General features: G+C 40.6%; 1 protein-coding gene across 1 annotated transcript in view; it reads right to left on the bottom strand.

The window, feature by feature from the left end:
- Nucleotides 1-12,194, bottom strand: part of TRPM3 (transient receptor potential cation channel subfamily M member 3) — a 602,605-nt gene that overhangs the window by 163,530 nt on the left and 426,881 nt on the right. The window contains 2 exon segments of the mRNA XM_030566807.1: nucleotides 8,174-8,298; nucleotides 11,238-11,451. Coding sequence (XP_030422667.1) covers nucleotides 8,174-8,298; nucleotides 11,238-11,451 — 339 coding nt within the window.

Raw genomic sequence — 12,194 nt, 5'->3', positions numbered from 1 at the left:
TTTGGTATATCAGAGGATGGCGATAGCTATGAAACCTATCAGCAATATGTATCCCGACTACGAGAAAAGCTGTGGGATGCTTATCACTTAGCTACATCTGCAGCTCGGAAGAACACAGACCACGACAAACATCGATATGATGTTAGGGTGCGTCTGCAAAAGCTCCAGCCAGGGGACAGAGTCCTGCTGTGAAAATTAGGTATTGCTGGCAAACACAAGATAGCTGACAGATGGAAGGCAATACCTTACTTGGTGATGGAAAAGCTAGGAGACCTGCCGGTCTACAAGATCAAACCTGAAGAGGATCCAGGGCAGACCAAAACCGTGCACAGAAACCTTTTGCTCCCTCTGCGGGAATTGGTAGACCGCCCTTATGAGATGGGCCACAATAGGGCAACTGGACAGAACGAAGGTGCTGTACCGAAGCCACCCTCCAACTTGGATAGTTGGCATCCTGCAGCTAACCTACCTCTACTCAGCCCATCTGACAGTGAGTCTGAGGAGGAAGACACAACCATGGTGTATCCTGGGATGAAGACAAGATTTCAGTCTCGATCAGCTGAATCAAAAGAGAGTACCTCCTCTTCTGCCCTAAACCCTATGGCAGAAGTATTTAGGCCCATTCCTGACAGTCCTGGGCCATTGGTGGAACCCCCGTGTGATGACATACACAGGTTATTGGACAGTGGCGACATACAGATGGTGGATGTCCTGAGCACCTTCGACCCTCCACTGTTAGAACTAGAAATGCAGGGGCCTATGCCAGTATCCGAGAGGAACTCACAGGAAACCTCCCCATCCATCACGCAAGAGGATGCCCCCCCACCACAGCAACAGAGATTCTCAATAGGCGAGACAGAGTAATAAGACCAGTGAAATAGTTAATTTACGATGCACGTGGGGTGACTAGTGAGGAGCCAATACATTTAGCACACAGGTTTGTGAAAGCTAAAGTGGGCTATCTGAGGCCCTTTGGAGGGGACCAGTGACTTGGTATAGTAGGGAATGTGATTTGTTGGGACGACAAATTCTCGGCTGGAGGGAGGATGTAAGCAGAGTCAGGATGAGCTCTACCCTGACATCTGGTGGTGAATTATGGGACGTGTGGAAAGAATTTCAGGAATTGTGAATTCTCAGATATTTGCATGGGCATGCACAGCATAGCCCAGTGCAGCTTGGGATGGTTATTTTGACAGCTCTGGGATCCCCAATTTCTTTGTTATTGGGGCAAGATAAATAAAGTGTTGCCACCTGATTATGTGAATGAGGAACTACGAGACTGCTTTATGACAGAGATGTCTCAATATAACTTAAGTGACACTTGCTAAACAAGGGATATGGGATACCCAGTGAATTGAGAGAGGTTGGGGACTGGTGTGTGTACCTGATGGTATGGGCCCCTTTTGAGGGCCTGGAACACCAATTGCACAGCCTTCTCTCTCCACTGTAAAAGAGTAGAGCTAATTTTGATTCCATTAGGAGTCCATCTCGAGACTGCTGAGCTGAGTTCATGTTGGGCCAATGGTGCACCAGCACCAGGGCACCCCTACTAAGAGTTGAAATCACTGAAAGAGCTGAGCTGAGATCATTGAGGGCTGTGTTAACTAGTGGGGGAGCCTGAAGACCTATTGTTAAGTGGCTGGCAGAGCGGAGCAGTTTGCAGCATGTTGGAGCAGCCCATGGAACAGTGAGTGGAGTGAAGCGGTTTGCAGGGATGGCTGGAGGAGCGGCACAGCTGGTGTAGTGGAGCTGGTCGTCGTGAAGGCTGCAGCAGAACTCCACGGAGAGGCGGAGCAGTTGGCCCTGGCCCACGTAAGGTGTCCCTTAACACCTTGTGTGGACTTCCCCCCCATTTCCACCCAGACTAGGGGGGTAAAACTCTGCAGATAAACTTTTGAGTTCTAGGGTGGCATTGACCAGAGACTTTCGGGTTGTTGGACTTTGGGGTGATTGGGCTTAAGACCCTAACGGGGAAAGGACATTGCCAAACATACTTGGAGGTGGGTTTTTGCTTATGGTTTGTATTATAATCCTGGTTGTGGTGTTTCTCCAATGGCATGCCGCATTGTTTCCTTCCTTTATTAAAAGGATTTTGCTACAGTCAGACTCCGTGCTTGTGAGAGAGGAAATATTGCCTCCTAGAGGCGCCCAGGGGGGTGTGGTATGTAAGTGTCCCAGGTCACTGGGTGGGGGCTCGAGCCAGTTATGCATTGTGTTATTGAAACGGAACCCCTGGATACTGAACCCGGCCCTTGTTGCTGCCAACTCAGAGGGCAGAAGGGTTACAGTAGTCTTGAAAAACCCTTAAGTCCAGGGATATTAGCTAGATATGAGCTGAGGAAGCCAGGATTTATTTTTGTAAAATGAAAACTAGGGATGGTTTGGATTCATCTTCCACTTAATCCAACCTACCTAAATTTAAGGGCTGGATAAAAGGTTCCAGTTTTGGCTCATCTCTAGCATCCTCACACGCAATATTTATGGTGCATTTCAACTTCAAGTACAGTGCAGTCATCTGTTTAGAGCCTTCAGTTTTGTTCAGCCACTGTCTGTTTTAAATGCCGTGAACAATACAAAACAGATTTCTGGGACTGTCAGGTCCATGCAGAGCATATGCTACTGAAAATGCTTGCAAGCCGCAGCTATTCTGCTTTCAGCACCTGGGGTTTCAGAATTCAGAACATTGTCAGTTTGTGAACATAAAATACTTGGTAAGAAAAAAATTCTTATAGTTGTGAAGAATTTTGCACCATAGCTTTGTTTGTGGTTATATTTCGTATTTCATGTGATGATTCATACTGTGAATGGCCCTAGACTCAGTTAAGGTTTACTGTGGACTTGCCTGCTCTTGTGTTAGTACTGAATAATAAATCCAACCACAATTGTTGTCTCTTTACTGGGTAACATCCCTTGTCTAAAATAATAATTACTCTGCTTTCTCCAGAATTTCTGCTGTGCTTCTTTTCAGACCACAGAACAGTTGCTGAGTGCAAATCAGAGATTAGTTAAATAAGGGGATGAAAAAAAAAACTTTTAGAAAAAGACTATATTAAGGTTCTGGATGAAACCAATACAAGCATGAAAAAAGGAGAGAGAACACTGAAACTCTTCCTCCCCGCTGTGCCTACATCTAGCAGTGTTTCAGTGCAGTCATGGAACTGTACGTGATTACGAACCTATAACCAGACTTCAGTGATTTAGCACAACAGGACCGGACCTCAACTTGAACTCTGAGTCTAACTGCTTCAAAGAGTTTAAGTTTTGTGGACTTAACATTTCCACAAAATAGTACAGTCTATGTACTCTTGATACTCTTTCTACTCTCCTTCGGCCACATCATAGGATGTTGGAGATATCATTTTATTCAGGGATTGTCTAGACAGGGATATTTGGGAAATTAAAATTAAAATTGTTAGCGCTGGTTAAACCATATCAAACCCATGTTGATACTCTTATTCAGTAACAATAAATTAAGCTAAATCAAATGAAGGCCACTCTACTTCTGAATAAGAGTGTCCACACAGAGGCTTGAAGCGGTTCAACTAATGCACTTTAAATGCAGACCTTTAGTTAATCACTTCATTTTCCTGAATATCCCTGTTTAGGCAAGCCCAGAGCTATACAATAAAAATGTATTTTGAATTAAACTACACAAATTTAATACTACCTTCCCTTGGTCTAAAATGTGTATCTTAATGGACTTCCAGAGCCAAAAGAGAACATCCTTAAGCCATTACTTATTCCTTACTCACCCAGAACTCCCATTGAAATCAATAGGAATTATAGCTGAATTAATAATAATACCACAAAGAATCACATCAGAGAACAAACCACCATTACATTTTGAACAACAATGCCACTAGCCTCACACAAGTTGATAGGTTGCCTGGTAGCCCAACATTATTCCTGAGAGTATACAGAGTTGTGTAGATCATGACTGCAGAACTTGCCACAGAACTGTGCTCCAGAATACCAGCTTTCATTTTAAAAAAATGTGTTTCTAACCCTAAATTCATTTTTTCAAGTGTAAACTGATGCTTTGTTGCCTTACAGAGTCTGCAGACAGGCTGAACAATACTTTTAGGGGTGTGAACAGGTACTTTCTTCTCAGGAGGTTGTTAAGTCTGAAAGCTCAGGACAGGTAATTTAAATGTCAACACTATTTAATTATTTAACTGCTGCCCATTTTAGCAGAAACATTCATTTTATGTGCTTATCCTGCAATCCCAAACTGCCTCCAAAAGCTTCACAGGAGCCAAAAGCCCCAGCTTCCTCTGCCCAACTGGCAAAAACTCCAGCCGCCCCTCTGACAACCTCAGCGATTGAGTTATGTTTTAAGACAAAATTCTGATATATACCAAAAACTGAAAATATGGGGGCAGTGCACGATAAGTGGGATTTAATATTAACAGAACATAGGTGCCACTGTACTGATTGTATGGTTCATTTTAACATTTAATTCATTGAAAATCTTCTTTTCATTTAAATGAAACCACCAGAGAATTTTTAGTCTGGTGCACAATTGTGTCACAGAATCTAGAAACCTAACAGCTAAATTAGGTCCAGCACTGCAGAATACGTGGGGTTTTGGCTATATAGATGTGGTTTATAAGTAGTAAGAAGAGCTCTTCTCCCTCTCCAGTGCGAAAAATCTGTGCACCATCCCATACAGTTAATCCCCAAAGTTAAGGAAATTGATGTGCTGTGCAAGCTCAGGATGTTATTTTCAACAGCCAGAGCTTTATTATTTCCAAATCATATTTCTTTGCACAAGGCAAAGCATGTATCCCTCCTTCAGTATTACATATGTACCACATTTGTACTTTAATAAAATTAATTTTGAGTGTTTAAAATAGTATATTCAATGAAGAATGCCTTTTAACATTCAGATAATTAAAAAATGGCTGAGTAGTGTAAAACTTTCCAAATCTACGTTGAACTTTCCAAAATATTTCCCACCAGTTCTCTCCACTCCCTATCAGTCCTCTTCCTTCTCCTAGCATGTCACACTCAGGCTGCACTCCTATTGCTACTGTGACTCTTTCCTTCCCTGACATCTGTTTAGCACTTCCCGCTCTGGGCTCCTGCCTCAGCTCCCGCTGTGTCTCTAATTGGAGTAGAGGAAAGGAGTAAGGTGTGCAGAGGCTAGTGAGGAGAGGGCAGGAAAAAGGAGGAAGGGAGTCATCTCAGACCCTGGTCCTGCCCATCCTGGCAACCTGTTAAGAAAGCAGGAGAAACAGCAGAGGAAGCTGGAGGGCAGACCCAAAAGGTGGAGTCTGCAGTCTAAAGCAAGAGGTTACTTAAGTCTGAACTCACACAGAACTCCCATTGAAATCAATGGGGCTTTTTAGCTGAGTAGCTTGTGGCTCATAGCTTTTGTGTTAATTTTTTTAAACAATGACTCTTCCTATGACAATAATTTATTTAAGGGTGAAAGGGACAGTGCCCACTCCAGGCATCAAAAGGAGAAAAGACAAATGAATTCATAGGGGCCTAGGCTAACGTGTAGCATTTCAAAAAACAATTTACAGTATGAGACTTCTGACACAGTTGCAGTGATGAGTCTGACTTCTCCATTAATCCATCATGACAAACCTCCAGCCCAAAGGACGGCTGGGAGTGTTGGCAGGAGTGTTACATAATTTTGAAAACACTTGATGAGCAAGTCAAATGCTGCAGATAGTATCTCCTGCTCCACCCAATGAAGGGATGTTTTGACAGTTTTTTTCAGTTTTGATACTAATTTAACTAGACATAATGAACATACAGAGAGCCACAATAGATACTGGAGTTTAATGAATCTTTTACTGTCGGTTGATTTGTTCTGAGGTTGTGTGTGCATACACACACACACGACACTCATTTTTCTTTTTTTTTCTTGCTTTACTATGATTTATTTTACATGATAATGGACCAAGATGTATATTATTCTTCTCTTGTTTTTTATTCATGATATTTTTCCTTTTCAGTAAGTTTTATATCAGAGGGGTAGCCGTGTTAGTCTCGATCTGTAAAAGCAGCAAAGAGTCCTTTGGCACCTTATAGACTAACAGATGTATTGGAGCATGAGCTTTCGTGGGTGAACACCCACTTCGTTGGATGTATGTAAGTTTTATGGCATTCACCATATTTTTAATATACAGATACTGATTTCTGTATTATAGGTCATTCTCCTTGCCTGAATCTTTGTTTCCTTAAATTATTTTTCTCCAAAACAATGAACTACATCGATATTGTGTGTGTGTGCGTGAGCGAGAGAAGGAGAGCAAGAGAGAGCGACAGACATGCACACACTCCAAAAAATGCAAAGAGCAAGAACTTCTGGGAACCATTCAATAAAATAAAATAAAATAAAATAAATATAATATTATACATTAGGGATGGGTAGACACAGAAGTGATTTAATTTTGCACTCTCTCATTGGTTAATCCAGTTTCCATTTTATCTAAACTATCAAAGTTTGAAGACAGAAGGGTTCAGATACAAAGTTACAATTCGTCAGTTATACATACACTTCAAAGGCCATAAATATTTTAGCTCTGTGAAGCTCAAAAGCTTGCACATGCCAACAGAAGTTGGTCCGATAAAAATATTACCTCACCTATCCTGTCTCAACCCTACTGACTTCAGTGGAGTTGCATGGTTGTAAACTGATGTCAAAGTTCAGCAAAAACCCCTCTTGTTTGTCACTCAGACAATGGTATCCTTTTTAAAATTTTTTGATAGCCTGTTCTCAAACATTTTTGACATTTTTAGATTTTTGAAGTATTTACTACTTTCTTGGCTCATCCCTAATTCACAAACCATCCTCTGCCATCATTTCACACAATTTAGTCAAAACTGACTGTTTGAAGTCCAGCATTTTGTGTCAGCCTTGCACTCAAAATCACCAGGAATGTTTTATTCTGTAGCTGGTATGGTTTTTGGCTTATTTTTCAAGTGAATTCCCAAATTCCCCAATTATGTCACAATAGGCTCTCTGAATTATTCCCATAGAGACCTCTCCTTTGGGAGGATCTCCAACCAGGCTCTGAGCACCCTCAATATCTTGGCAGATTGAGCCCTTAGTATTGTATTATGTAAAGGCCGGAGGCTGTGCAGACAGTACAAAGTTGTACCCCATGATTCTCTCCCCCTCTTGTGGTTACACGTTGTTTAGTGAATTGGTATAAATTCCAGTTGAATCCACTTCTTTTTACTCTTACTGTAATTCCTTTCAATTTAACTGATAAGTGAATGCCTTTCCCCATTCTATACGGAGTGCAAATGAACAAATCCTGGTGGGAAGACAAAGATGTAAAGTAATTCAGATAAATAACTGTCCTCTGTAATACAGTTGTTATAAATACATAAACCACTTCCAGTAGAACATAAACTGGGATTCCAGCATCTACCCAAATGTCAATCGCAAGTTCTCATTCAAAATACTCAGAAACAAGGGTAGGAAAATTTCAAATGAGGCAAAGTCAAGAAGCAGGCAGATATAAAGCTATTATATTATTTATAATGAGAGAGGGAGAGCCTGAAGTAGGAGGGATAGAGAGAGATTGAGCCCTAAAAAGGATGACACGAAGAAAGATGCATGGTAAATGTTACCTGAACCCCTTAGAAGATATGAGAGGCAGGGTTTCTGTGGAGCCTTGGCTCATGAATAAAGAATTCATATAATATGAGCCTTCCGAGGTTGTGGAATAATTATATATATAATAATTAATTGGGAAAAAGTATGTAATTACTGAATTTAAGACCACAACATAGTACATTTGCAAAAGAGGGCAGAATTCAAATTGTGCATGAAACCTTAGCTTTGGCATTCTCTGACATTTAGTGATTTACTGTGCAACTTTAACAAACTTTTAAAGTAGATTTTCAGTGGAAATTCCTTGTATTTTATTTTCAAAAGAAAAAAACCATACAAAATATATTAGAAAGAACTGGAATGCCTTATTTCATGAGCCTTACATAATCTACCGGATGGATTTCCTGTTCTAATCTTGCTATTTTCCCACAAAATATAAATTTAAGAACATGAAAATGCCTGACTATTTGCCTTTTACCAAACAGCTTCACTACAAATACTACTTCTATCTGAGAAGCACTGAGAAAAAGTAAAGGAAAAAAACCCCAGAATATACAGTTTTGTTGTAGATAACACAGATCCCCCAGGACTTACATCTTTGCCAATCAGGTCCTCTTGGTTCTCTACAATTCCCCAGGGGGCTATACCAATGGTGCAGATCTTCCCTCGGGATTTTGAGGCATGATCCTTTAATGCATCTCCAACATGCCGAATGACTCCTGAAAAAAAAGAAACAGGCACTTAATCAAAAATTCAAAGCACAGCATTTTTGGTCACTTTGGTCTGGAACCAGCCAAGCACTTAAGTGTATGCTTTCCTTAAAGCACGTGAGCAATCCCATCCCTATTCAACACAGTGCTTAAGCATGTGCTTAAAGTTAAGTATTTCCTTAAGTGTTTTTTTCAGAACTGGGGCCATAATAAAATGATATAGATTGATATATACAGTGCCTTGCTAGTTCAGTGTATTTGACATACAACCTTATTGAATAAAATAATGTAAACAACAAATTGCACAACTCTAACAATGAAAATGAAGATGTTGACAATCATACTGCTTTTCTCGTCTGTATCCAGATACATACACACTCTAATAAAAATAATGTGTGGTGTGTATATCTTCTACCCTCTGCAAGTATGCAGAAATGCACAGATGATTGTCCCCTCAAATTTTGAAACCTTTTCAGGCATGTAACCCACAAGTAAGGTGATTGAAATACTGATGGAAATGTTGTGAAAGCACCATTATACACAGCTGTAGACAGCGGTGGCACCATCCCATCAAACCACAAACCCAGTCACTTGAGATAGTTTCCCATAGGGAGCCAGGGAAAAGCCAGCAGGGAGCGCAAGGTAGTAGAGACTGGTGCACACAAAATGACTGCTCCATGGCTTAGCATACTCTGATTACTGTTTCCACGGTCTAAAGCAACTTCTCGCTACTTTAATCACATTCCTGGGCTAACTCCTGTACCCTGAACATGTACAGGATAATGTGCCAGGCCGGACAGTTGCTCTTGGACTCAGGCTCTCTTTTCTGCTTTCCAAGCTCACTTTCCTAACAGTTTTGACACAGCTTGTATCAAGAGCTACTTTTATCACCTGACTGCAGCTAACAGCAGCACAACAGCACATGGAATTTAATGTCATTTGCTCTTCTTTGCTGACAACTTTGCATAAAATGCATTTAAAATCTACTTGTGCTCACTGAGGGGATAACTGGTTCCAAATTACATTCTTAGATTGTTATTTTTTTTAAAAAACAGTTTTCTTTACTGTTTCCGTACTCTAGTTCCATGAATCCTAAAGTGACATGGGCAGCATTACAACAATCAGACGATAACCACAAGTTTCCCCATAGCTACTACCCTCTTATACCCATTTAAAATCAACAGTGAAAAAAACCTGACATCTAATCTTCTAATCTCCCCGCTGCCACCACATTGTCTGGCAGATGAGGCAAAATGCACACATCTCAGCCAAATGACTCTGTGATCCCACATCCTGATGGTGCAGAGCAGGTTTTCTCTGTCTGCAAAAGCTATTGCTTTCCAGTGAATACAGATTCTGATGCCAGATGAATATTGAAAGCAATTTGTTTATAAGAAGATATAGGGGTGAGTCAGGCGTACGCTATCTATGTTATGTCATGAATACTAATACTCTGAGGGCAACATTTTAGGGGGGGTTTCTATTATGCCTTTTATTAACCTACACCTAGCTTTCTGTCTAACTAACGACTACATTAGTTGCTATTCCATGTATGATATGTGTATACTGCCATATTATGAGTACATTGTGAGTGGCAGCAGCTAATGTATATACACACTTCAGGTTAATAGTCATGCCTTGAATTTAAATAGGGCTTGCTAATATTCTTCAGAAAGGAAATGTTGGAAAGAATTTTTATCCAAAACCATGGGTGAGATTTACAAACAAATTAGGTACCGAATTTACATGTACAATTGGACACCCAGTTTAAGTGCACAGTTACCACAATTATGCAAAACTTTCCAGAGAGCCAAAAAACAAAGGAAACTGGGCTAACAATTACTCCGGTCATCTTTAATTCAATATATATTAAAAACAAAGCAAAGCAATCTCGTTAGGCATGTTCTGAACTGAGCTTCAAAATACGTAGTGCCTAATCCAAATCCCACTTAAATCAATGCAAAGATTCCCATTTACTTCAATGAGCTTTGTATCAGGCCCATATTATCAATGTGGTAGAATGAATATGCTACTCTCCGTAGGCACTGAAAGGATTAAATAATGCTGAAATATTGATGTAGTGTAGCTGTGCTGACTCAGGTACAGATAACGTTCCACAACAATTCACATGTGCATACTTCAACCTTACATATTATCATTCACCATATGTAGAATGCTTTGCCTCACCTCATTTCCCTGGCCCCAATTCCTGCCTCCCCATCATTTCAGTCTCTCTTCAGTAAAACTCATGTGGAGAGGTAGAAAATAATTCCATGTCAGGGCTCTAAAATTTGGATGTGTTCAACTTTGCATATAAATTGAAATGTTATCTCTGTTTCTGCAAGGACAATTGGAAAAAACCCCAACAATCTGAAAAAAAATATCAGACTCCTAATCCATGCCGGGGTGGAGGTGGGGAATGACTTTTATTCAGATTAAAGGCTTTTTTTTTTTCCAGGCACAGAAAATAGAAAAACTCTTTTCTCTGTCACATTTGACTTATTATTATAAGTGAAAGATAAAAGTTGCCTCTTCTTTTTTTGGATGAAAATATTTTCCTTTAATGAAGTGGAAAGTTTCTTGTTTTTAATAACTATGAACTAGCTACCCTTTCAGGCTGCTAGCTGCAGATCACTCCATTCCATAAATGGTTCCTGGGCCCACTGATGTTAGTCTCACGAACTCCCCTCTGATAAAACACTTCAGATTGTCTCACAGCAGGTTTTATTTTTTGGACTTCACAATCTGCCTTTCATGCTTTAATAAATCTTTTATTCTTGGAGAGCTGCTCAATAGGTATTATTCTGGCATTTTGTTGTTAATGCATAATAAAAAGATACCATAAAATGGTTCAGCTTCTCTTAATTGGACTGATTCTAAATCATGATGGTAAAATGATGAAAGCCTCCCTGATGCCACAAAGCTCTTATTTTAATGTTGCTTGTTACCTGTGTTTACTCCTCCAGTGAATATCCATGCTCCAGTTGTCATGGCAGCTTTAATCAGACCTTTCCCAAAGACTTGCTTGAGTTTTGGCTGAAGTTCAAAATTCTGAAGACCTCCATGCACAGAGATGAGAAGCTTGGGGAGCTCAAGCTGCCACTCTTTTGTCATCAGGTGTAGAAGAAGATCAGGCTTTGTGTCAAAAGACACACGTACATACTGCAGAATTAAGGGCATTGATAAAGAAAAAGGTTGGTTATGACTCATGATGTGTAACACCAAGAAAATATTTAAAAACATACAACTTTTGCAACAAAAAATAAATTAATTGTAACTGTGAAGGTTTAAAAAGCAATTTATGAAACTACAGACCATGACATTTATAGTTAGCAATTTCACAGAGGTTACCCTCTTCAAAGCTTTTCACAAAAATTAATCAATCCTTACAACACCCTTGTCAGGTGCTAATAGATTAATATTATCCTTAATTTACAGATGATGAAATTAAGGCAGAGAGGTTAAGTGATTTGCCCAGGGCCATAGGGGCAGTTGGTATCATACCTCCATTTAGAACTCTCTTTATTCCAGACAAATGTATTGAAAAACATCTACAAAACATGTAATAGTGAACCAGGGTCGACTCTATGTTTTTTGCCGCCCCAAACATGGCAGTTAGGCAGCCTCATGCGGATTCGGTGGCGGCTCTGCAAGTGATCTGCCGGTCCTACGCCTTTGATGTACTCGCTGCTGAATCGCCACTGAAGCCGTGGGACTGGCGGACCTCCCGCAGAAAAGCCGCCGAAGGCTGCTTGACTGCCACCCTCAAGGCCACCGGCACGCTGCCCCCACCAGCTTACTGCCCCAGGAATGCGCTTGCTGAACTGGTGCCTGGAGCTGCCCCTGTTTTGGACATGCCTGCATTTAACTTAGGGTTAAGGGTTGCAAAGTCGAGCACTCAGAAG

The sequence above is a fragment of the Gopherus evgoodei genome, chromosome 6 (genome assembly GCF_007399415.2).
Source record: "Gopherus evgoodei ecotype Sinaloan lineage chromosome 6, rGopEvg1_v1.p, whole genome shotgun sequence".
NCBI classification, from domain to species: Eukaryota; Metazoa; Chordata; order Testudines; family Testudinidae; genus Gopherus; species Gopherus evgoodei.
This window is presented reverse-complemented; position numbering and strand designations above follow the sequence as displayed.